Source organism: Eucyclogobius newberryi, unplaced genomic scaffold (assembly GCF_026437365.1).
Source record: "Eucyclogobius newberryi isolate DKJ021-1_F unplaced genomic scaffold, fEucNew1.0.hap1 SCAF_17, whole genome shotgun sequence".
Taxonomy (NCBI): domain Eukaryota; kingdom Metazoa; phylum Chordata; class Actinopteri; order Gobiiformes; family Gobiidae; genus Eucyclogobius; species Eucyclogobius newberryi.
This window is the reverse complement of record NW_027315801.1, coordinates 11,715,591-11,742,729: the sequence shown is the minus strand read 5'-3', so window position 1 is coordinate 11,742,729 and position 27,139 is coordinate 11,715,591. Positions and strand designations below refer to the sequence as shown.

At 41.8% G+C, this 27,139-nt stretch overlaps 1 protein-coding gene across 4 annotated transcripts in view; it reads right to left on the bottom strand.

Moving 5' to 3' along the window:
• LOC140362882 (ankyrin repeat and SAM domain-containing protein 1A-like) overlaps positions 1–27,139 on the bottom strand; it is a 70,167-nt gene that overhangs the window by 21,494 nt on the left and 21,534 nt on the right. For 3 of the 4 annotated variants that reach the window (XM_072449148.1, XM_072449150.1, XM_072449149.1), the window contains exons 6-14: positions 26,764–26,839; positions 26,559–26,660; positions 26,403–26,489; positions 16,433–16,602; positions 16,065–16,127; positions 15,698–15,830; positions 14,811–14,857; positions 14,080–14,176; positions 5,894–6,372 (exon numbers count right to left, since the gene is read on the bottom strand). In XM_072449148.1, coding sequence (XP_072305249.1) covers positions 5,894–6,372; positions 14,080–14,176; positions 14,811–14,857; positions 15,698–15,830; positions 16,065–16,127; positions 16,433–16,602; positions 26,403–26,489; positions 26,559–26,660; positions 26,764–26,839 — 1,254 coding nt within the window. Of the gene's footprint in view, positions 1–2,079; positions 2,110–5,893; positions 6,373–14,079; positions 14,177–14,810; positions 14,858–15,697; positions 15,831–16,064; positions 16,128–16,432; positions 16,603–26,402; positions 26,490–26,558; positions 26,661–26,763; positions 26,840–27,139 lie in introns of those variants that run through there. The other variant, XM_072449153.1, reaches the window with a different exon arrangement.

Sequence of the window (27,139 nt, the reverse complement as noted above, 5' to 3'; positions counted from 1 at the left end):
TTAAATGCTTGGATTCGTCATTTCTCTGGGAACAAGGCGAAAGTAACAGCTTTTCAGATAAATGCACCTCCTCTCCTTTATCCTTGGGTGCTCTTTAACACTCTCAGGCCGACTGTTTGAATAAGAATTAGTTGTAAATGTTTTCCTGGTAAAATAAATAATTAAAATGTTCTCGTGTTTGCTGTTGTCCCATAGAAATCTAAATCAAATGACACAATCGACCAACTAAACGACTAATTCTTACTTATATATATTATATAAGTTATAATAACTTATATATATTTATCAATGGCATAAAAATGACTGCTCCAAGTGTTTTTGAGGTGCAGACAGCATCATAACAAGTTCAACAAAGTACATTTTGCACTACACACCGTTCTCTGAGACAAACAAATCAACACTTGAGTTGTTTCTAAATCTCCGATCACAAAATGTCTCCTCCGAGTTTGAAAGGGGAGTAATTATTTGATTCAAGAGGCTGAGAAAGAACATTGTGGGCGAGCGAAAAGACATCTGCCAGTTCTTGTTGTGTGTGAAATAAAGGCTGCTGCAGTGAGCGCGTGCCCGAGCCCCGTGGCCCCAAATCAACAAGCTGGCACCGTCACAAGAGCGCCAGGGAAAAACAGCCCACTATTGAGCGGCATCAAGGGGTCCCAAATGCACTCGCGTATAGAAAGAGGCGGGCAACTCTTCAATGCCACCCCGCTTAGGACAAAGCACTGTCAGCACCGGCCACAAATGAAGCCAAAACGGTCGTCTAAAATGAAATATACACACATAGAGGACACAAACGGGTGGGGAGGGGTGGCTGATACGCAGGGAATTAAAAACAATACTATGTTTTCGGTTTGTGTGACATCCAGACTAGTGTAGACACAATTCTAACATTTCAAAGTTGATATTTTTCTAAAACTAGTCAGGAAAATGTCCAACTTTGTCCTGATCATGTATTTTTTTTTGCTCATACGAGTTTCTATTTTCTCTTTTAAAGGATTTATGGCCTGAAGGCTTTTTTAGTCAGGACAGTTTAGTTTGAAATGGGGAGAAGAAAAGGGAGGCCATGCATCAAACTGTCAAATTGAGCTCACGGCGCTGCGGCCAGCCTAATCCATATAATGAAAAGCTGTTTTGCAAACCATCTTGCCTGTAAATGTGGACTGTAAATTTAAACACAAACATTTCTATTCTTCTAATTTATTTACCACTCTTTGTTTTACTGTAGTTTTTGCAGTTTTTTTTTGTCAGTTTTCTTATTACAGACGATGCACACAATATTTTTATGTTGCAATACCTTCAAAACAAACATTGCCTCTATCTGTTAGTGAAAAGAATACATAATAACCAAAATACAACTAAAACTAGTATCAAAACTAGACAGAGTTAGGACCAGATGAGGACCTGCCCTGTAGAGCTTTGTCCTGAGCATTATCAGAACTAAATAAATGGTTCTTATTTTGTATAGATCAGATTCAGGGTTTAAATAATTGATAAAGTGACAAGGCAACTGTCTATTTGAACAACGCTCAACTTGATGAACAAAAACCTGTGAGGGGGGAGTTAAGTGGAAGCCCCATGCGGCTCTGTCCTGCTGTGGTGGAGAAAAGGCTGCCGCTGCCATCCAAATAAACACAAAGCCCACGTTTGGTTTGATCTGTTGGAGCGAAACTGTGTCCTCTCCACCATCCAAGTAAAAGAGCTTCTAATAAAGTCAATTCAAAGAAAAAGGGTGAGAATTAAGTGATGTTACATGCTGGGTTTGAAGACAAATAAATGTACCGAGCAAATTACAGAGTCACTCTCTGTTATTATTCAAAACACATTTATCTCCACAAGTAACATCATCAAACTTAATTATGTCCAGGTAAAATCCAAGTTTGAACTGCCAAACATGACTCCAATGAATTCAAATGTATAAGGTCTGCTAGAAACACTGCATTCAATTGTATAAATACCAAAAACAACTGCTGCGGAAATATCCAATCAGAGAAAACGCGAGAGATTTCTCTCGTTGCTCGATTCGTTCTTGAAAGGTTGACAAGATTAACAAGCTCCGCCGCCTGTAGGAAGATAAATACTTACAAAAGCTGGCTTCATATCGCAGCCGTGGCCAAGTGCAGATTGAAAATAAAGTTTGGAGTGCAAGAGTGAGGTTCTTCTATACGGCAGCCGGCTTCTCCTCTGCGTTTGTCATCTTCAGCCTGATCCCAGCACCAACACCAGCGGCCCGTATTAGCATAGGGCTTTTTACACTCCAGCTAACACGCCCCGCACACAGAGCAACTTAAATAGAGGGATGCACAGGCCAAGACCTCATGCAAGTCAAATGTACTCAGAACTAGAGTATGCAGGAGCCGGGAGAAGGAGCGAGTAGCAGGGACAGACTGTGAGAACTTGGAGAAAAGAAGAAAGGTGTTTTGTGTTTTTACAGTGCACTAGAGCTGGGTTTAGTCCAAAGACGCTTTTGCCAAATGCTGGCACAACTCAGCAAAGTGTTTCTAATTGAGCGGTCGTGAACAAGACACCTGGCTTCCATGCGTTTTCACTCCGTTACTAGTGTAAGCACAATTACAGTTGCAGTCACGTTAAATACACCGATGAGACATATTCAAAATGATATATAATTGTTGTTGTTTTCAATATCAAGCGTATTTGTAATCATTAAAAAGGCTGCAGAAATAGTGATGAAGTGTTATTTTTGCACTTTTTTGGTTGATTTTTATATTTGTGCAATATATTATTACCTACTTAGTCTTTATTACCGCTTATAAGTATGATGTAAGTACATTTTGGTACATTAATTATAATCCTAATAGACTAAGGCTCTTGTTAATGGTTTGTACCACATGGATGTTGTACAGAAACGTTCAAACATAAAACTATTAACCAGTAATAAGGAATTTATTACAAGGAAAGTGTTTATAAAAGTCTAATAAGAAGCGGAATAAGGTTATAAACATTGACTTAACCATTTACATCATGAGTAGCTTGTTAGATGTTAATAAGTGTACCCTACAATAAAGTAATATTAATAATACATTTTATTTATATTGCACTTTACGTTTCAAAGAAGTGCTATAGCAAGTGAATTAAGTTCAAAATGTACATTTCAGATGAATTGCCATAATATTGCCTGCATATTATCAACTGGATCATGCCAAATATATATATTTTTCTTTGTATTAATATCACTGCCCCACAGTGAAGATAAATTGTAATTACCACAGTTTTAATTTGAACCTTTCACTAGTTGAGCAGTATTATTTCGCAGAGGGTGACAGAGGAGTTACAACAGAACTATGACCAATCACAGTTGAGGCAGTGACTGAAAGCAGATTTCAATTTCCTCCGGCTTCATTAAAGAGAGTGCACTCCAGGTTTCAGCCAATCAAAGTTTAACTACTGTTCCCTCGCGGCTCCCATTTACCATTCACTCCAGCAGCAGTCGAATGAATATTTCCATTTCAACTCAGCGCGGCTTTATTTATTCTCTGAAGAATGAAGTCTCGAGGACGGAGGTTCTCAAACTTCAAGTACCACTTCTTTTCTGTTTTATAAGGACTGCCATGAAACTAAATCTGATCCATAACAGGTCTGAAACAGCACAACATGTGGTCCAAACCGGGACTAAACTGGGAGTAAACTAAGCTTGACAAAAGTAATAACGCAGACCTTTCAAGATACTCAAAGAACTTCACATTGCATCATTCACTTACTCCACAGTACGTGTTTGTAGTAGTGCAGCACAATATACTGCAGTCGAATTGAAATCACAATTTGAGCTGATTTGGTTTAAAAAAAAAGTCACATTCACAAAAAAAAAGTTCACATTTTAAACACACCCAGGAGACGAAAAGTTACCTAAGAAAAGCATGTATTTCAGAAAATGTTTGTACAGATCAACAAAGTAAAAAAAAAGTACACATTAGAACCACGATTGTCTGAACGACGATAAAAAAAAAAGGCTGTAGTTTAAACAATTGCCAAATACATACTGTACAAAGTCAAAGTCTAACCATCAGACGACATAAAAGCATTAATAGTGATCTTTAAAAATGTAAAATGTATCGACCGTTGTCTTGTATTTGTTCTGTAAATGACACCCGCTGGGAGAAAGTACTCATAAATAACTAACAGTGGTCACAAAACCCACTTCCCCAATAAGCCTTAAAGCGCATTAGAGAACTTAACACGGGTCGAGAAGGATCCAATATCACACAGGTTTAGCTGCCACATCAATGTCAATCAAAAGTGAAATAAACAGGTTTAAAGTCCCATTCTGAGCTCAATAGAATCGTGTTTCTGGATTAGTGAAGTTACACGCAAATCAACAAGTATATCACTTTACAGCTGAGGTCATACAATTATAAATACTACCATGCTAATACATAAATAATGAATGAATTTGTCTGTGTCACGTTTAAACAACCATCTCGTCTTTGGTTTATAAGATGGAATATAAAAGAGAAAAAACCTCCTGCAGGGTAGAGATTAATCAGACTTGACTTGATTATCGTGAATATAAAGTACGGTCGACTATTAAAATAATCGCAATCATATTGTTGATCATCGTTAAGTGGATTATACTATATATAACATGCAAAAAGACCTTTTATAACAAAGACGGCAACATGACGAACAAAAAAGAAACAACAATGTGTGATTTTCACCAGTGAACGTGCATTTTATATACGTATGAACCATCAGTCACCATTTTTCTACTTTTATTTGGTTAAATATGTATTCTTAAACATGAATCGACTATAGAAATAATCACTGACTGGTCAAATACTAAAATAGTTCGTAATAATGAGTTGCAGTTAGATTATTCAAGTCACGGTAACACAAAAAGATGATAATTCTGATCATTTTAGTAGAGAAATTAAGTGTTTTTATTTCAAATTGAGTCTAAAAAATGTATTTAAATGTACCTGACTGACTTTGTGACCAGCTTTATAAAATTAAACTTTCTGATGGACAAACTTGAGGAATAGTAATAGCAGTATTAAGGATTTGGTCACGTCACGTTATTGTGACTCATCATTAATCATGTAGTTATGAAAACTGAACAAATGAGAATTTCAGAATCAAAATAAATCAGAATATTCAGAACGCGACATCACAACTATTATGACGAGCCAGACTCTGTGTGGACTTTACTGCTCGTCTTCTTCAGAGCCTCGTGTCTTCGTCTGCTGCTTCACAGAGCTCCAGACAAAAGAGGAAATCTGCCATTTGTTTGCTCTTTCCAAATACCAAACACGCTCTGCTCATCGCTCCTTTCATTTCTATAATCTTCTCTTAGCACGGCTCTATTCAACTGTTTATCTATGAGCAAGACAAAAGGACCGACGGCGATACCGTTCAGCGCTCGAAAATGGAAAACCAATAGACGACATCAACATTTTCAGCAGAACAGATGACATTATTAAAGTTGAGTTGGCGAGAGTCAAAACGCTGTGGAGTCAAAGGTTCCACGGTGCATTTCATTTGGTGCACACAAATGTTTTAATGCGGTATTAGCGATGGATAAGCTGACGCACGACTAACAAACGGCGCTTTGTGAGGGAAACGATGAGGAATCTGGGACAACACGCTCGGCACATACTTTTGAAAACACGCTCACATTCTCATTGATTGACATTGATTAAGCTTATCAAAACCCGACTCGGATTGTTTTTTATAGTCAACAAGTCGATTAATCGCCGCAGAACTAGTTTAGAATTGGTTTTCAAGAGATGTTTTAGTTAAATAAAGAATAAAAATATCCCCAAAAATCAACACTTTTTTTTCCGTCAAAACTTCTGAAAAAAATATTGTCTGAATTCAAGTTAAAATTTCAATTATTTTTAGTGTCCAGCTACCATTCATACTAAATGTGTTGTCAATTAAATACCTCGTCCCATTCCGAGGTGAAGGAGGGAGACTTCTCCAGCCTCTTCTTCCCGGTGCTACAGTTGGACACGGACTCGCTGCGATTGCCCAGTCCTCCGTCTTCTTCATTCGGGGGCGACACCAGGAGATCCGAGTCCGATTTGGACAGACTCCTGGCCAGCTTCAGGTCCCCGGGCGGGCGCGTCCAGCCGGCAGACGCTCCCGCTGCTCCTGAGTCTTTGGGTTCCTTGTTCACAGTGGCGTAAATAGCTTTGGGGTCACAGTCCGTCAGGATGGCCGCCATGTTGGGGCGGCTCGGCGACGATGAGGAAGGGGGCGCTGCGGGCGCTTCCCGTTTTGGCTTCGGGGACGGGCTCTGATTGGCCGGCGCCGCACCTGGGATTCTGAACGGCTCCTCTCGGCAGTCGATGACGGGAGATGATCCGTGGAGGAGGCCGGTGAACTGTTCCGGGAATCCTGCTCCCTGGGTTTGGTTTGGGTCTGGACAGAAAGAGGAAATAACAGAGAAAATGAGCGGAGAGAGAAGTGGACGCGTTGTGAAAAGTGGACTTCTGACTGGAAGGGCAGAGACTTGGAGCGGCACTAAAACCTCCCACACAAGCGCAGAAACAGATCTGTAATTGTTTCCAACCAGGAGGAGCCGTGAGAGACCGGGGGAGAGAATAAGAGGATGTATGCTGACTTAAGAAATAACAAAATTCCTAACACAGCTTGGAGTCACAGCTGTATGCTTATGTCAGGGTTGATCTGTGCATTTTCAGAGAGATTAATAGGTTGATTTCGATCACAAGGGACGTAAAATACAAGGAGTAAAGGCAAGTGCGGAGAGACATCCTGTATTTTCCGCACTATAAGGCGCACCGTAGTATAAGGCGCATTAAGCGAAACAAAACGAGTACCACACAAAATCGCTTCGGGGTCAGCAAGCACAACCAGAATTAATCCATATATAAAGGCACCTTGGATTGTTTTTTGAGAAAATTAAAAGCTTTTAGGTGCGCCTTATAGTGCGGAAAATACGGTAATGAAGTCTTGACAATAAAATGATACAAAAATGCACAAAAACATGATCAGTTAGGAAAAAGGAGCTTATTACACGTCATCTATTACTAGTAGAGTGAGTGATGCGTTATAATAAATAAGAATACAAAACTATACTAAAATGAACGAGCAAAAGCAGTTCCACTTACATCAGCTGTCCAGTCCAAACAAACCAGGGTCTTTACTGAACGCCAAGCACAAGCTGGACCATTTCTCGTCCCTCGTCCTCCAAAGTCACGTCCAAACACTCCTCTTTCCCATCGTCGCCTATCAGACAAACCTCGACTCTCCCCGGTCTGGCTCTGTACTTGCTAACCTCTTCTTCTCCGAGGCGGACTGTTGTTGTTGCCTGTCGCGTGTCACTCAACCTCCTCTGTTTCTCCTTTCTAATTCTAGCCTCGTAATGGCGGCTGTGGAATGGAAATTTGAATCGGCCAATCCTCCTCGCGCCTGATAATTAGGCCTAGTGACACATGGGGAGGTGATGTGTGTGTGTGCGCAGACTGTCTGAGCAGAGGGGACAGGGTCAGGGTGTTTGGTGACAAGAATCTAGAACAGGAAACACCATTTTGCCCTTTAAAGTGTTTAAGATGATTAGAAAATGCACCGTCAATGTGTGAAGGGAGATGTGGGACATGGTGGTATGAGAAGAGGTGCGGAGTAGCCAAAAACCAACAAACAAACACCACATTTAAACTGGGACACAACAGGGAACTAAACCTGGACAAGACGGGCGCTGAACCGGGTCTAGAACAGGGCCGAACCAAGTCTACATACAAGTCTTAGAAAAAGGTTTGGATGAGGGACTACGTCGACTATTTGAAGTACTCCGACACAGTACTTCAAGTGAAAATAAAATGCAGACAATCGCAAAAAAAATATCCACTAAATGTATAAGCAACATTTGATTTTGTTTTGTATTCTTGCAACCGGAAAGCCAATTCTGTTATTTCCAGTAACGTTAAAGTAGGGTTCAAATTCAGCTAACTTTGTCAATTTTTGACAGCCTATTTCATTGTGCAGCTAAACGTTTTACTCAAGTAGGACTATGATAACAATACTGTAAAAAAAAAAAAAAACACTTTACAATAACTACACTTATTCCTGCCTCAGTAAAGTGTGATGATTTAATTCATAGTGAACAAATAGTTTGTTAAAAATGATTAAGGCTTAGTAACTAACCCTAACTAACCCTCTAAAGTTAAATATGAATAATGTACCCTGTTTTTCTTTAAAGCATTTAAGAGGATCAAAAACATGTCAGGTTCATCTGTGACGTGAAAGTGCCAACACCACGTGGTGCCAGAAGACAAGCGGTGGAAAGTGTAGTGTAGGTGTTTGGATGTCCCACTGGCACATGTGCCCTCATTCACCCTATTACACATCCAAACACCCACTCTCAGTTTAGATCCAAACACCCACCCTCAGTTTAGATCCAAACACCCACCCTCAGTTTAGATCCAAACACCCACCCTCAGTTTAGATCCAAACACCCACCCTCAGTTTAGATCCAAACACCCACCCTCAGCTTGGCAGGAGCGAGTGCCGACGCCCTGTGAGCACATCGCGGAGCTGCCAGTGCTCACAGTTAACCCCGAACAGGCCAGACACAAGTAATGTTTGTAAAAGCTTCAGCAGCGGTGGGTACTTTTACTTTTACTGAGTTACTTTTTTCTAGGAGCATACTTTTACTAATTGAGTAATAGTTTAACAGCACTTTAGCTTGAGTAAAGGTTTGCAACACTTCACTGTGAGAAAGTCTACAAGTGACAAAGGTTTCATGTTCACAATATTAAATGTGTTTGAACAATTGTATTTCGTGCACCGCTCCTTCAGATGATATCTAGTTGCTTATTTGTGTGTTTGTTGCTTATTTGTGTGTTTATTCTCTGAAAATACTATTCTTTCATCCACTATTTAATGTTTTGTTTTTCTATTCAAATTCAAATTATAAATCAGGTGTCAGGTCCAGACAGTTACTCACTCTGAGTCATTTCTTGGACAACCACTTTGCTTTTCTACTTGAGTAATATTATTTTGAATTAATGGTATAACTTTAATACTCACCTCAGGAATTTAGTTTTCAATTGGGTCTAATAAAGCATTAAAGGTTAACTAAATCAAGAGTAAACTGGGACACATCCAGGTCTGAATAACGTGTGAAACATGACTAAACATACATGCATCAGGAATCAACACAGACTCTACTGAAATAAGTACATAGTGTAAATTAACTGAAGAAATACATCTAATAACTAAAAAAATCTGACAATACTATCCAGCAACTATATCTACATTTAAGATCAGATAGTTGAGCGTTACTTCTACACCAGGATGAACTTTTCCCCCAGCATTATTTGAGCTTTCAGGCTGATGTCATCTCATATCTTTACAACGCGGTCATGTTTGTTTTTGCGAACGCTGGCCAACATCGCCATCGACATCGTCTCCACGCCAAGTCCTGCTCTGCTAGTGGAACAATCTGATGTTTTTCTAAGTGATATGAAGCGTTTCACGGGGGGCTGACCGCTGTGGCGGGTTTGAGTCTCAGCCGTGCGATGTGCTGTCAACGCTTCAGAAATGACACTGGTTTATGAGAGCCAGTAAAACACATGTTTGGCAGTATTCACTTGAACAGGTGTGTTCTGTCTTTAGCCGCTGTGGACATCTGCTGCAGTGCCATATTTGTCATTATAGTAATGCCAAAAGGACATTCATAAGACTCACTATGTAAAGAGACTATAAATGTACTGCGAGTATCCATCTGCTGTGGACAGAACTATTTAAATGTTGTTTTTTAGAAGTCATATTTGTGTAGTGATGAGATATTTTAGGTCAAAAGCTTCTCCACATATTTGTAAAAAGTCATTATTACACACAAAAGGAAATATAACAATAGTTACAGTGGAAGAAATTATAGTAAATGTAGTAGAAGTAACAGTAATAGAATATATAAACTTTGTTGTGTCCTTGGGAAAGACACTGGCTATGTTTACATGCACGCTAATCTGATTTCTGGTGTTTGACTGTGATTACTGAAATACGCCTGTGCAGGGAAAATTATGCACAGAAAAGGGGAAACTAACATGACAAAGATAAAAATCATATTATTAGGCCCGAGCCCCAGCAGGGGGAGGGCCTATTGCTCCCGCAACGCTGCCGAAGGCAGCGTTGCAACTGTCTGACCAAACATGCGGGCGCAGCCCGCATGTTTGGTACCCCGTCGCCCCTGGCAAGTACAGTGAACTAGCCCATGCCGAAGGCATGGATCATGCATACTTACTCCTGCTATGACAGAAAGCGCTGCATTCCTCCAAAAACCCTTCTGGCATCGTCCCGTATGCGAGAATCCATGCCGCAGGCATGGGCCATGCTTGTATCTGCTCAAATCAATGGAAGTCTATGGGGAGTGGGCGGGGCATCCCGACGGAATAGGGAGTGACGAGCGCGTAAGCGCTCGTAATGATAATTCCACCCCATGGCGGCATCGGGAAGGCTTAGAGCTTTCAAACGATGTATCATTTGTTGTTATAGTAAAAACGGCTATATTGTTTTTGCTAAAAATATTATTATTATTATTTTTCTTGTTCTTCTTCAGCGCTTTGATCTCTAATTTGACCCCCTGAACATGCTCAAAAACTCACCAAACTTTGCCCAAAATTCAGAATCGGTGAAAAATTTTATTTTTTCTGGGCCATTTTTTTTTTCGTTAAAAAATGGCGCGACAGCGCCACCGACAAAAGTCAAAATACATTGCGCCTATGGGAGACGCCCCGAGGTCAACTTTGGCGTAAAGCTACGAAATTCGGGACACGCATTCTTCTCGTGAGGATAAACAAAAAAAAACATTGTGGCCACGCCCCCAAACTTACCCTATGGCCGCCATCTTCCTTTGAAAATGAAAACAAGCTGAGTTAGCCATTTTGTTTACGTCAAACTTTGACGAACTCCTCCTAGGGCGTTTTGCCCACCGACTTCAAAATCGGCGTACGTCCTCTGGACAAGTGGGGCATCTAAAGTTATTCAATTTTTTGAGATACCTTTTACGGTCTGTGTGCGGCGCAGCCGCAAAGTTGGACAACTTATTTTGGAATATTGCAGGTCTAAAAATTGCTCCCATTTGATCAAAACCAGTCCGATTAGGACCAAATTTGAATCAGTTGTTAAACTTTCTAGTTTGGACCAGTTTAGGCTGACAAAATTGAAATGGGCGCGATAGCGCCCCCTACAGAGTGACCTTTAAATTAACATTGAAGGTCAAAAATTAGTTTTACCAAAATGTTCTAAACTTTACCCAAAATTCTATTTTGGCGTCCCGATCAAAAAAGCCAATCAGACAAATGCCTTATTTTTTACGGCGTAGTCGTAGCGATGACAGAAACCTCCCATGTTATCCCTATGGGAAAACCGCAAAATCTCTCAAATATCCACATTTTTATGTTTCACACTTTAACGAACTCCTCCTAGTGCGTTTTTCTCACGAACCTCAAAATCGGTGTACGTTCTCTAGACAAGTGGGGCATCTAAAGTTATCCAAATTTTAAGGATAACTTTTACGGTCTCTGTGCGACGGAGCCGCAAACGTTTCCCAGAATTCTGACTATTTGGCCTTCAGAGTGGCCTATAAACAAGAGTTTTTCCAAATGACATGATATTTTGAACAAAATTCTAATTTGCCATCCTGATCATAAAAGTATGAGAGCCAAAGTCATATTTTGTACGGCGTAACCGTAGCGTTGACAGAAACATCCCATGTTATCCTTATGGGAAAATCCTAGAATCGCTCAAATCACCACATTTTTACACTTCACACTTTAACAAACTCCTCCTAGGGCGATAGCCCGATCAAGTTCATATTTGGAGAATATCATCTACACAAGCGGGCCATCAAAACTTACCCATATTTTGATTCTAAGTGCTACGGTCTCTGTGTGGCGGACCCGCAAATATATGTCAGAAATGGGAAAACAGCGAAATCTCTAAAATGACCACATTTTTACGCTTCACACTTTTACAAACTCCTCCTAGGGCGATTGCCCGATCAAGCTCATATTTGGGGGAAATCATCTACACAAACGGGGCATCAAAAGTTAGTCATATTTTGATTTTAGGTGGTACGGTCTCTGTGCCGTGGAGCTGCAAATATACTGTCACAAATGGGAAAAACGCCAAATCCTTGAAATGTTCACATTTACGCTTCACACTTTAACAAACTCCTCCGTGGGCAATAGCTCGATCAAGCTTTACTTTGGGAAATATCATCTACACAAGCGCGGCATCAAAAGTTATCCATAATTTTATTCCAAGTGCTACGGTCTCTGTGCGGCGGCGCAGCAAATTTGACTGACACTTGTGTTGATTTGCACTGGATTGGCCATGTCCAATGTGTCGCCGTCTGTCAAGTTCTTTTTTTATTCAACACACAATAAGGGCGCCATCTTTATCAAGTCGAAAGCGCAGAGTCGGAAGGCCGGCGGCCCGCGAGGGCCGTTGGATGCCGCTTGCGGCTTTAATTGTGCTTTGTCTTTTCCACCATTTATGCAGGTCACTGATTATTCCATTTGATTTTACTGGTCAATGTACCACTGACCACACCTCTTCAGTCACAATGGGATTAGCTACCACAGGAAAGGGCATCCGGCTTAAACTCCTGCAAAAGCACCAAGCTACAAATTCATATCATCAGTTTACTTCGACTCTCTGCACCATTCATTTCATATTAGGCGTATATTCTCCTCAAACGCTGACCTTACACCTGCAGAGGAGGCGTGGAGGAGCACGTGGGGCACAAACTGGGGCTCAGGAGGAACAAACACACCGTCATCACTTTGTCTGAGGTTATATTTAGACTGTGCTGTGTTCAGGTGCAGAACATGCTGGTTTAACACAAGAGCAACGTTACATCAGGGTGAGTGGGTCGTGGTTAGGGATGGGTGATACTGGGGAACATCAGGGGGAGTGGGCCGTGGTTAGGATGGGTGATACTGGGGAACATCAGGGGGAGTGGGTCGTGGTTAGGGATGGGTGATACTGGGGAACATCAGGGGGAGTGGGTCGTGGTTAGGGATGGGCGATACTGGGGAACATCAGGGGGAGTGGGTCGTGGTTAGGGATGGGCGATACTGGGGAACATCAGGGGGAGTGGGTCGTGGTTAGGGATGGGCGATACTGGGGAACATCAGGGGGAGTGGGTCGTGGTTAGGGATCATACTGGGGAACATCAGGGGGAGTGGGTCGTGGTTAGGGATGGGTGATACTGGGGAACATCAGGGGGAGTGGGTCGTGGTTAGGGATGGGTGATACTGGGGAATATCAGGGGGAGTGGGGAAAAAAGTGGTAATAGTTACAATAATGATAAAAAAAAAAAAGTAAAAGTATTAATTAGAAAATCTGATTTTGTTATATATATATTTTTTAAAGTCAACTTAAATAATTTGTGAATTTAATTATAATATATTGATATCTGCAATTATTGATCATCATCCACAAACGCAAGGTAAATATTGAATATCTTTTATTGGACAGTTCTGGATACTATAGTGCAATTGTATCAATTATGGAAATATTAACATAAACCAGGAAATAGCAAGTTCAATGACTCTAAATTGTATCAATAGGCTATATTTAAAATGTCATCACATGACCATGGACACGGCCTATCGGTCAAAGAATGCGTGCCAATCTTCTTACTTGACACGATTCCTTCTGAATTCAGATATAACTACGGCGTGTGTCAGCTGAAAGCCAGCCATGGACAACACGGCATATCCAGCTTTAGCTTGGGATGAGAATGTCCAATGGGAACTCTGGCATCTGATCAAGGATTCTCTTACACACTGGCACAGAGAGGAGCGTGCCCACTGGCCAGGCAATGTCAATCAGCCTGCTCTCGACAAGCCAAATTCTCTGTGCAGCTTGGAGATGCCACCCATGCATTTCGCTGGCAGGCCTAATCCACAAATCACCCACAAATTCAAATGTACTCTCCATATTCTGTGCTTTTGATATTCGCTGCATGTTTTTTTTTTTCTCTGTCCAGTCTAATGGATCCGGTCCAATTTTCCTTCTCATTCACACAGCTCTTCTCTGCAGCGAATGGTACAGAATATTCCCAGTATCAGAGAAGAGGGCAGTGTGCGCACTCACCTCCTTCTGACACTCGCGGGCCGATCCGAGCGGGAGGGTGCAGGCTCTCTCTCATCCTGCAGGGGGCTTTGATGTTGTTGGGAGCATTGAGTTTACCCTGGAGGGACACAAACCAGAGGGTAAACACTCACAAAACTATGAGCAAAGAATTCAAGGATTAATTATTACTATTACGATTAATATCAAGAACATAATTTACATTTTAGTATTTTTAAAAGGTGCACTTTTAATATGGAACTTTTCTGCTACCTGCTCGTCTCCGTGGAGATGTTATTGTTTTGCATGTGAATTCGAGTGAATTCGACTGAGCACAGTTGTCTCTCCACATACCTGGCCTATAACTGTACCCGCTTGTCTCCATGGAGATAGGTTAATAAGTTAATGCTAAACTGTGGAACATTCCAGGCGAAGCAATAACATAATCTGAAGGGACAAGAAAGTCGCATGGTGCACTTTTAATGCATTGTATTAATGTATATTGTAAGGTGTCTGATTATATTTATGCCAACGTTACATTATTAAACTTGAAATGGAATTATTTTTTTCTTCTTCTGGGTAATACTGTGTTTTGTGTGTGTGTTTAGCTAGTTTTGTGTATCTTTTGTTTTGTCCTTTGTTTTGTCTCTTGTCGGCAAAGAAAACTCAACTATAAAGAAATAACACTTCAAATGGAAACATTTACCAGCTATGTAACGTTGGAATGTATAAAATAAGTAAAAAGGAGAAAACACCTGAGGTAGGACATTATTGGAAGACGGTAGTGTACTCGTAGTGTCGTCTGAAAAAACAAAAACAGGTTTATAGTATAATTGTATGGTCTTAAAAATAGCACAGTATAAGAATAACATCTATCAACCAAATCAAATATTAAGTCAACATTACCATTAAATATTTAGAGGCTCTAACCTTTTCTAGTGCCATCCAGGGCAAAAACAGGACTATTCTAGGTCTAAACTATGGCTTAAATTGGAATCCGCCCACCACAATTGTACACATATCACAGTTTGAGAAACACGAGTTAAACAGAGTGGAGTGTTTGCCAAAGGATACAATGGCAACTGTTAATCTGCCTCAAACGTCTTTACGAACTGAACGTCATACATTTTGTGCATGATGAATTAGTTGTGGAGTAAAAATGAATTATACTGAGGGGGATTTTTTTTTTTAGTTTAACATTTTACAGCAAGGAAGGATGACAACAAGCGCAAGCATTTTATTAATAAGTCATAAATTGCTGAAGGGGAAGTGTTCATAACATCGACATCAGCGGCTAAAATCAAAGTCTCGTGTAAATTATGTTCAGTTTAGTAAAAAAAAAGAATGTGAAAAACAATTCAGCCCAAAAGAAAAATGATGGGAGAAAGTGACGCAGTTAGGCCTTGGACTGGACCATATCTTTAAAAATAATAATCTAAATTAATATGGCTTTCAATTTAAATTTCTTGAACATAAACAAAACAGACTTTTAATCATTTAATGAGAATGATCAAATATTTCAAAAGACAATTTGAGATGAATGGAACTTGATCATGATAAAAAATGTGAATGTTTGCACGGCCCCGCGCAAACAATGTCAACAATAGATGTATAAAAAAGAATAAAAAATTATCTTCTTTACCTTTATGTGGCAGTGAGTCTTGACTTGGAGGAGGGACTTTGGTCTGTGCGGTCTGTAATAATTCATAAGTGTGGTCCTCGTATTCTTCCACCTGCTCTCCTCTCTCGTCAATACTGCTGTTAGTGTACAGAGCCTGAGGGGAAACAACGGAGGAAAACAACTGTTAAAACTGTTACCTGGTAGTTTTATAAGACCAAAAATACATGTTTAATCAGATAGTATTATTAACAGTATGTGTACTATCCATTTTGGTTTATTGGTTTTCATTAGAGATATGTCCGTCACACAGATGTTGAGTAAAAAAAGGGACAAAACAGACATTTACAATAGTGAGATTTAATGAAACAAAGACTGTAAATGTCCTTACCTCTGAGATGACCTCCTCCTCTTGACAAACACCAGGATGCGACAAAGTGCCAAGTCGTTCTTTCTACGCAATAAAAATATGTGCGTTCAGTTTAAATGTATTTGTAAAAAAACAAAACACAGATGGACAAAATAGGTCGCTATCTCCCCCCAGTGGCAGCGAAGCACACTGCGCAACAGGTTTAGGGAAATTGGCTGTGTTCATGTGATGTCTTTACAATCTAAAAGCAACTGAACAAATTATATTCCTATATTATAATATTCTATATAACTTAAAAATTAAATCTAGAATAACATCGGCCTCTGCCCTTCAGCTGAATTCTTGTTGTCACCATATTTCAAAAGGTAAAATAGGGACAAATGGCTCACCTTTCCGGCCTCACTGTCGGGCCGCCCTGAGTCCCGGTCTGAGGACTTGCCGCTGGTCAGACTGTCCAGAGAGTGGCAGGAGGTGGCCTCAAACAGCGCCTCGTACGGACACTCCTCCTCTGGTCCCGGGGCCAGCCCAGAGATCAGCTCACTCATCTTCTCCAAGTCACCTACACAACACAACAACAGCGAGTTATTCATTTATCATTTCAGTTTCTGTTTGCAATTTGGCTGATGTTATGGTGTCCTATCGATTTGTAGAATACTGTATCTGTAACATTTTAACATTCAAAAATAACTTATTTACTCTTGAGTCATGGCTGGGAGATATAGCAAAGAAATGTATCACAATGGTTGTTTTGAAGATATATCAAGAATATCGACTGTAATCAAAAATATAGCCGCAAGCGGCAATGATCGGCCCTCGCCACGCCGCCGCCACCACGCCGCAAGAGGAGGGGGCGCTAACGCGCCCCAATTGTCCTTTTATTACGCCTACTGCTGAATCTGTGATGCTGTCACATCTTCTCCCCTTTGTTTTACCATCAAAAAGCTATTTTATTTTGAATTCTTGGCAAAATGTGCGGCTTTGCCGCACAGACACCGTGACTCTTTGAATGAAAATGTGGATAACTTTTGATGGTCTTGAAGATGAGTCTCACCAAATTTCAGGTTAATAGGGCTGACGCCCTGGGAGGAGTTTGTGAAAGTCTAAAGTGTAAACATGAAAGGTTTCGGTCATCGTTACGGCAACGCCATAACAATTATGACATGAGTCATTGACTTTTTTGATGGGGATGCTAAAATTGAGTTGTGTGTCAAATTTCATATAATTTCGCAAAACTAAACATTTAACCTCCATATAAAATCTGTAGGGGGCGCTGTGGCGCCAAATGAATTTATTTCACTTCAAGTAGGTTTAGGGCAAAGAGTTTAACAACTGATTCTAATTTGACGCAATTCGGACTTTATCTGCGCAAACGGCAGAAATTTTAAATATGGGAGATTTCTGAAACCGTGAGAGGTATCAATGTAATTTGGATAACTTTTGATGTCCCACTCCTCAGTAGCATTTTCACCAAATTTCAGCTTTTTAGGGCCAACGCCCTGGGAGGAGTTCGTAAAAGTACGACGTTTGGAAAAACTCCGAAGTCATGTTTAGCCATTTTTGAAGCAATATGGCCGACATTTGGTTGGGCGGACGGCGTTGCCGTGATAATATTTTTTACTTCTCTTGTCACCATCTACCTCTGCGCCAAATTTCATGATTCTACGATCAGATTTTTTTTGGGTCATTTCCCATCTCTCAATAAATTTTTGGTACATTTGGGGGCGCTGACGCGCCAATTTTTTTTTTATTTTAGAAAAGGGAAATAGCCAGAATGTAGAGAGGCACGATTTTTAGAGGTGTGAACATTTTTGTGACTTTTCGTCAATGTTCACTGGGTGAAAAATAGGGGGGTTGGTCCCGAGAAGAAGAAGAAGAAGAAGAATTAAAGCCGCAAGCGGCATCCAACGGCCCTCGCGGGCCGCCGGCCTTCCGACTCTGTGCTTTCGACTTGATAAAGATGGCGCCCTTATTGTGTGTGAATTAGAAAAGAACTTGACAGACGGGGACACATTGGACATGGCCAATCCAGTGCAAATCAACACAAGTGTCAGTCAAATTTGCTGCGCCGCCGCACAGAGACCGCAGCACTCTGAATATAAATATGGATAACTTTTGATGCCCCTCTTGTGTAGATGATATTTCCCAAAGTAAAGCTTGATCGGACTATTGCCCACGGAGGAGTTTGTTAAAGTGTGAAGCGTAAATGTGAACATTTCAAAGATTTCGCTGTTTTCCCATTTCTGACATATATTTGCGGGTCCGCCACACAGAGACCGTAGCACTTAGAATCAAAATATGGATAAGTTTTGATGCCCCGCTTGTGTAGATGATATTCTCCAAATATGAACTTGATCGGACAATCGCCCTAGGAGGAGTTCGTTAAAGTGTGAAGCGTAAAAATGTGGTGATTTGAGCAATTCTATGATTTTCCCATAAGGATAACATGGGATGTTTCTGTCATCGCTACGTTTACGCCGTACAAAATATGACTTTGGCTCTCATACTTTTGTGATCAGGATGGCAAATTAGAATTTTGTTCAAAATATCATGTCATTTGGAAAAACTCTATTGTTTATAGGCCACTCTGAAGGCCAAATAGTCAGAATTCTGGGAAACGTTTGCGGCTCCGTCGCACAGAGACCGTAAAAGCTATCCTTAAAATTTGGATAACTTTAGATGCCCCACTTGTCTAGAGGACGTACACCAATTTTGAGGTTGGTGGGCAAAACGCACTAGGAGGAGTTTGTTAAAGTGTAAAACATAAAAATGTTGTAATTTGAGCGATTTTGTGGTTTTCCCATAGGGATAACATGGGAGGTTTCTGTCATCGCTACGACTACGCCATAAAAATTTAGGCATTTTTGTGATTGGCTTTTGTGATCGGGACGGCAAAATAGAATTTTGGGTAAAGTTTAGACAATTTTGGTAAAACTATTTTTTGACCTTCAATGTTAATTTAAAGGTCACTCTGTAGGGGGCGCTATCGCGGCCATTTCAATTTTGTCAGCCTAAACTGGTCCAAACTAGAAAGTTTAACAACTGATTCAAATTTGGTCATAATCGGACTGGTTTTGATCAAATGGGAGCAATTTTTAGATCTGCAATATTCCAAAATAAGTTGTCCAACTTTGCGGCTGCGCCGCACACAGACCGTAGAAGGTATCTCAAAAAATTGGATAACTTTAGATGCCCCACTTGTCCAGAGGACGTACGCCGATTTTGAAGTCGGTGGGCAAAACGCCCTAGGAGGAGTTCGTCAAAGTTTGATGTGAACAAAATGGCTAACATAGCGTGTTTTCATTTTCAAAGGAAGATGGCGGCCATAGGGTAAGTCTGGGGGCGTGGCCACAATGATTTTTTTTGTTTGTCCTCACGAGAGGAATGCGTGTCCCGAATTTCGTAGCTTTACGCCAAAGTTGACCTCGGGGCGTCTCCCATAGGCTCAATGTATTTTGACTTTTGTCGGTGGCGCTGTCGCGCCATTTTTTAACGAAAAAAAAAATGGCCCAGAAAAGATAAAAATTTTCGCCGATTCTGAATTTTGGGCAAAGTTTGGTGAGTTTTTGAGCATGTTCAGGGGGTCAAATTAGAGATCAAAGCGATGAAGAACAAGAAAAATAATAATAAATATAGCCGCAAGCGGCAATGATCGGCCCTCGCCACGCCGCCGCCACACCGCCGCCACACCGCCGCCACGCCGCAAGAGGAGGGGGCGCTAACGCGCCCCAATTGTTCTTTTATCACGCCTACTGCTGAATCTGTGACGCTGTCACATGTTCTCCCCTTTGTTTTACCATCAAAAAGCAATTTTATTTTGAATTCTTGGCAAAATGTGCGGCTTTGCCGCACAGACACCGTGACTCTTTGAATGAAAATGTGGATAACTTTTGATGGTCCTGTAGATGAGTCTCACCAAATTTCAGGTTAATAGGGCTGACGCCCTGGGAGGAGTTTGTGAAAGTCTAAAGTGTAAACATGTTCTGGCCCCATTGGAATAACATGGGAGGTTTCGGTCATCGTTACGGCAACGCCATAACAATTATGACATGGGTCTCATTGACTTTTTTGATGGGGATGCTAAAATTGAGTTATGTGTCAAATTTCATATAATTTCGCAAAACTAAACATTTAACCTCCATATAAAATCTGTAGGGGGCGCTGTGGCGCCAAATGAATTTATTTCACTTCAAGTAGGTTTAGGGCAAAGAGTTTAACAACTGATTCTAATTTGACGCAATTCGGACTTTATCTGCGCAAACGGCAGAAATTTTAAATATGGGAGATTTCTGAAATTTTAGTTACAGTTTGCGGCTTCGCCGCACAGAGACCGTGAGAGGTATCAATGTAATTTGGATAACTTTTGATGTCCCACTCCTCAGTAGCATTTTCACCAAATTTCAGCTTTTTAGGGCCAACGCCCTGGGAGGAGTTCGTAAAAGTACGACGTTTGGAAAGACTCCGAAGTCATGTTTAGCCATTTTTGAAGCAATATGGCCGACATTTGGTTCGGGGGACGGCGTTGCCGTAATAATATTTTTTACTTCTCTTGTCACCATCTACCTCTGCGCCAAATTTCATGATTCTACGATCAGATTTTTTTTGGGTCATTTCCCATCTCTCAATGCATTTTTGGTACATTTGGTGGCGCTGACGCGCCAATTTTTTTTATTTTAGAAAAGGGAAATAGCCAGAATGTAGAGAGGCACGATTTTTAGAGGTGTGCAAATTTTTGTGACTTTTCGTCAATGTTCACTGGGTGAAAAATAGGGGGGTTGGTCCCGAGAAGAAGAAGAAAGAAAGAAAGAAAGAAAGAAAGAATAATATTCCGATGCGAAAACAATGTTTCCCATTTTTCAAATATCATAAACTATACATTTTCGGAAAGCGCTCGCGCTTTCCTACCTCATGGTGTGGGTCCCTGGTCACTGACGGGTACTTTCGATAATTTTGAGTGGGCTCCGCCCACTTTGTGTTTTTGGCCCTCTATACAGTAATAATGTTCAATTTTTGCATTACATGCTTATATGCACGGAACATGCAAGAGATGGGGAACGTATTCGTGAGCTACTTAGCGCAAATGAGTGCTTTATATGGGGATGACGACCGCTTCGCGGTCGTCATCCCAATGTAAAGTGCTCGTTTAGTGCGAACTTTTGCACGGGCTTCGCCCGTTTACAACGGTAATGTTCCATTTTCCTACAACTAATTAGTATGCACGGGGCGTGCATGAGTGGAGGAGTGCGTTAGTGAGTGTTTGGAAGTGGGCGAGCGCTTCGCGCTCGATTTCGTGCGCACTACGTGCGCACTTTCGCAGCCGTGCTTCGCACGGCCTTACGAGATTAATAGGCCTCTCGCCAGCTTGTGGCGCTCGGGCCTAAATATAGCCGCAAGCGGCAATGATCGGCCCTCGCCACGCCGCCGCCACGCCGCAAGAGGAGGGGGCGCTAACGCGCCCCAATTGTCCTTTTATTGCGCCTACTGCTGAATCTGTGACGCTGTCACATCTTCTCCCCTTTGTTTTACCATCAAAAAGCAATTTTATTTTGAATTCTTGGCACAATGTGCGGCTTTGCCGCACAGACACCGTGACTCTTTGAATAAAAATGTGGATAACTTTTGATGGTCCACCCCTGAAGATGAGTCTCACCAAATTTCAGGTTAATAGGGCTAACGCCCTAAGAGGAGTTTGTGAAAGTCTAAAGTGTAAACATGTTCTGGCGATTTCCCCATTGGAATAACATGGAAGGTTTCGGTCATCGTTACGGCAACGCCATAACAATTATGACATGGCTCTCATTGACTTTTTTGATGGGGATGCTAAAATTGAGTTGTGTGTCAAATTTCATATAATTTCGCAAAACTAAACATTTAACCTCCATATAAAATCTGTAGGGGGCGCTGTGGCGCCAAATGAATTTATTTCACTTCAAGTGGGTTTAGGGCAAAGAGTTTAACAACTGATTCTAATTTGACGCAATTCGGACTTTATCTGCGCAAACGGCAGAAATTTTAAATATGGGAGATTTCTGAAATTCTAGCTACAGTTTGCGGCTTCGCCGCACAGAGACCGTGAGAGGTATCAATGTAATTTGGATAACTTTTGATGTCCCACTCCTCAGTAGCATTTTCACCAAATTTCAGCTTTTTAGGGCCAACGCCCTGGGAGGAGTTCGTAAAAGTACGACGTTTGGAAAAACTCCGAAGTCATGTTTAGCCATTTTTGAAGCAATATGGCCGACATTTGGTTGGGCGGACGGCGTTGCCGTAATAATATTTTTTACTTCTCTTGTCACCATCTACCTCTGCGCCAAATTTCATGATTCTACGATCAGATTTTTTTTGGGTCATTTCCCATCTCTCAATGCATTTTTGGTACATTTGGGGGCGCTGACGCGCCAATTTTTTTTATTTTAGAAAAGGGAAATAGCCAGAATGTAGAGAGGCACGATTTTTAGAGGTGTGCAAATTTTTGTGACTTTTCGTCAATGTTCACTGGATGAAAAATAGGGGGGTTGGTCCCGAGAAGAAGAAGAAGAAGAAGAAATATAGCCGCAAGCGGCAATGATCGGCCCTCGCCACGCCGCCGCCACACCGCCGCCACGCCGCAAGAGGAGGGGGCGCTAACGCGCCCCAATTGTCCTTTTATTACGCTAAACATAACTAAACATTTAACCTCCATATAAAATCTGTAGGGGGCGCTGTGGCGCCAAATGAATTTATTTCACTTCAAGTAGGTTTAGGACAAAGAGTTTAACAACTGATTCTAATTTGACGCAATTCGGACTTTATCTGCGCAAACGGCAGAAATGTTAAATTTGGGAGATTTCTGAAATTCTAGCTAAAGTTTGCGGCTTTGCCGCACAGAGACCGTGACAGGTATCAATGTAATTTGGATAACTTTTGATGTCCCACTCCTCAGTAGCATTTTCACCAAATTTCAGCTTTTTAGGGCCAACGCCCTGGGAGGAGTTCGTAAAAGTACGACGTTTGGAAAAACTCCGAAGTCATGTTTAGCCATTTTTGAAGCAATATGGCCGACATTTGGTTCGGGGGACGGCGTTGCCGTAATAATATTTTTTACTTCTCTTGTCACCATCTACCTCTGCGCCAAATTTCATGATTCTACGATCAGATTTTTTTTGGGTCATTTCCCATCTCTCAATGCATTTTTGGTACATTTGGTGGCGCTGACGCGCCAATTTTTTTTATTTTAGAAAAGGGAAATAGCCAGAATGTAGAGAGGCACGATTTTTAGAGGTGTGCAAATTTTTGTGACTTTTCATCAATGTTCACTGGGTGAAAAATAGGGGGGTTGGTCCCGAGAAGAAGAAGAAAGAAAGAAAGAATAATATTCCGATGCGAAAACAATGTTTCCCATTTTTCAAATATCATAAACTATACATTTTCGGAAAGCGCTCGCGCTTTCCTACCTCATGGTGTGGGTCCCTGGTCACTGACGGGTACTTTCATTAATTTTGAGTGGGCTCCGCCCACTTTGTGTTTTTGGCCCTCTATACAGTAATAATGTTCAATTTTTGCATTACATGCTTATATGCACGGAACATGCAAGAGATGGGGAACGTATTCGTGAGCTACTTAGCGCAAATGAGTGCTTTATATGGGGATGACGACCGCTTCGCGGTCGTCATCTCAATGTAAAGTGCTCGTTTAGTGCGAACTTTTGCACGGGCTTCGCCCGTTTACAACGGTAATGTTCCATTTTCCTACAACTAATTAGTATGCACGGGGCGTGCATGAGTGGAGGAGTGCGTTAGTGAGTGTTTGGAAGTGGGCGAGCGCTTCGCGCTCGATTTCGTGCGCACTACGTGCGCACTTTCGCAGCCGTGCTTCGCACGGCCTTACGAGATTAATAGGCCTCTCGCCAGCTTGTGGCGCTCGGGCCTAATAAAAATAATAATATTTTTAGCAAAAACAATATAGCCGTTTCCAGTATAACAACAAATTATACATCGTTTGAAAGCTCTAAGCCTTCCCGATGCCGCCATGGGGTGGAATCATCATTACGAGCGCTTACGCGCTCGTCACTCCCTATTCCGTCGGGATGCCCCGCCCACTCCCCATAGACTTCCATTGATTTGAGCAGATACAAGCATGGCCCATGCCTGCGGCATGGATTCTCGCGTACGGGACGATGCCAGGAGGGTTTTTGGAGGAATGCAGCGCTTCGCGCTGCTGTTGTCAACAATTAGTGAATGGGCTACGCCCATTCACTAATTGTTGACTATTTCTGTCATAGCAGGAGTAAGTATGCATGATCCATGCCTTCGGCATGGGCTAGTTCACTGTACTTGCCAGGGGCGACGGGGTACCAAACATGCGGGCTGCGCCCGCATGTTTGGTCAGACAGTTGCAACGCTGCCTTCGGCAGCGTTTTCGGGAGCAATAGGCCCTCCGCCCTGCTGGGGCTCGGGCCTAATAATATTCCGATGCGAAAACAATGTTTCCCATTTTTCAAATATCATAAACTATACATTTTCGGAAAGCGCTCGCGCTTTCCTACCTCATGGTGTGGGTCCCTGGTCACTGACGGGTACTTTCGTTAATTTTGAGTGGGCTCCGCCCACTTTGTGTTTTTGGCCCTCTATACAGTAATAATGTTCAATTTTTGCATTACATGCTTATATGCACGGAACATGCAAGAGATGGGGAACGTATTCGTGAGCTACTTAGCGCAAATGAGTGCTTTATATGGGGATGACGACCGCTTCGCGGTCGTCATCTCAATGTAAAGTGCTCGTTTAGTGCGCACTTTTGCACGGGCTACGCCCGTTTACAACGGTAATGTTCCATTTTCCTACTACTAATTAGTATGCACGGGGCGTGCATGAGTGAAGGAGTGCGTTAGTGAGTGTTTGGAAGTGGGCGAGCGCTTCGCGCTCGATTTCGTGCGCACTTTCGCAGCCGTGCTTCGCACGGCCTTACGAGATTAATAGGCCTCTCGCCAGCTTGTGGCGCTCGGGCCTAACTATTAAAAATGAGGTCAAAAAGACAGCAAATAGAATAGAACCTACAAGTGTTATCTTCCAATCAAGGGTATAAAGTGATATTTCTGTCCTTTTCCGATTCATTTTAAGTTTCCATTGACGTTTTGTGCTCGACTCGAACACATTCCTTGTGAAACTATTGTCTGAATATTGTTATTGAGCTAATGCCATCCAATATCAAAATACTCAAATTTGTCGATATTGCCAAGCCCTGCTCTTGGTGCTTTTATAAGATAAGATAAGATAAGATATTCCTTTATTGTCCCACATGGGGAAATTTCATTGGTGCAACGCAGGTAGATACAGAGGTAGATCCAGAAGAACAGATCACTTATAGGAAGTCTGAAAAACACTTTCAGTAGAAGATCTCCTATAAATAAATAAAAACTCCCATAGACAAATAAATAAATAAATACCATTGCATGTGATCACGACAGTAATTGCACATGAATATGTGTCACTACAGCACATAGATTGCACATGAATTTCACAGTAATTGCACATATGACAGAATTGCACATCAGTATTAGGTTAGGTCAGTATTGCGACGGGATAACGTGACGATCTCCGGGTAAGACGACAGTTCTCCGCAGTTTCATGAGTTCCTCCTTTGTGGAAACGCGGTACGGCGCCGGCCGGGGGGCGGGGCCGGAGCCGGGGGGCGGGGCCGGAGCCGGGGGGCGGGGCCGGAGCCGGGGGACTCAGAGCCAAAACACATCGCAACGACACGACGAAAACACACAATCCAGCCGAATAAAGTCAAAACAAGTTAATTTAAAGCGATTCCAGTGCGTGTCCCGATCGTTCGTGAAGTTCCTCTTTCATATAAACGTGTATATAAACGTGTACCGACGACACGCCGTACTTTAGCGCGGCCGCAGGGCGCGGGGGGGGGGGGCTGGTGGGCTCGCTCGGAGCTAGCTCACGTCACAACAACACAACGAACGCAACGAAAAACGCTCAAATCCAGCCGGAAAAAGTCAAAAACAGTTGAATTAAAAAACTATTCCAGCGCGTGTCCCTATCGTACAGTAAAATAGAAAAAATATACTAATTATATTTACAAAATATAGGAGATAAAGCACAATAAGTGTGAGAAAGAAGAGAGAGCGTTTACACCGGGCTGCCAGCTGTACCAGCGCCTTATGACGATGATTTTATTGGTTTGGTTTTAGTTTATTAGTTTTACAGAACGTAGAGAAACTCAACCTAGTCTAGTCCTCTCAGCGTAATACTCGCTGTGGAACATTATGACATTTTGTGAACTAAAAATGATTATTTAACAAATCCTGACAAAAGGTAAAACAAAAACAATTGACAGGTCATGACTAAAAGTAAATGATTATAGTCTTACTTGTTTTCCTGGGACTGGGGCTCTCCTGAGGCGGGGGAATCGGCGGTGGAGGGAGATCTATTTCTGGACGTTTCCCTGACACGTGACCTGGGAATTTAAATCATGAACATTATCACAGTAAATATTCATCCCATATATTCGCCTGCCACAGTGTACCTTGAATTAGAGCAGCGATCTCCCTGCTTTTCTGTGAGGGCATGTCCTTGACGATGTCCAGCGCTGTCAGGCCTTTCTGGTCCACCATGCGCACGTCGACACCTGGCACATTTCAGAAGCGTGAGGTCGATTAAGACAACGAACTTGCGTTAAAACAGACTTCAGGATGACATTTGGGGCCGCTGTGATGCAAACACCGTCTGACCTGCCATGAGGAGCTTCTGTACGACATCATTCTTTCCAAATAAGGCCGCTTCATGTAGGGCACTGCCTTTCTCCGTCTGTGGATATAGCACGTACGTAATGGTCAGTTCAAAGTAACAGAGTGTACAGAAAAAACACTGTAAAAGATTGAAAACTTCAAACTGTTTGACTGAAATGTATATTCAAAGCAGTTCCAGTTTTGACTAGGGTATGCAGTAAAATAAATGATTGGTTGGTTAATGAGTGTCACTAATGGACACAAAGAATTACTAGTAACAGCATCTTTAACCATTGGAGCTTTAATCTGTCTTTTCGTTTTATCTATTTCTTTCTTTTTTGGCCTGCAGGCTTTATTGGACGAGACCGTAAAGAGTGAA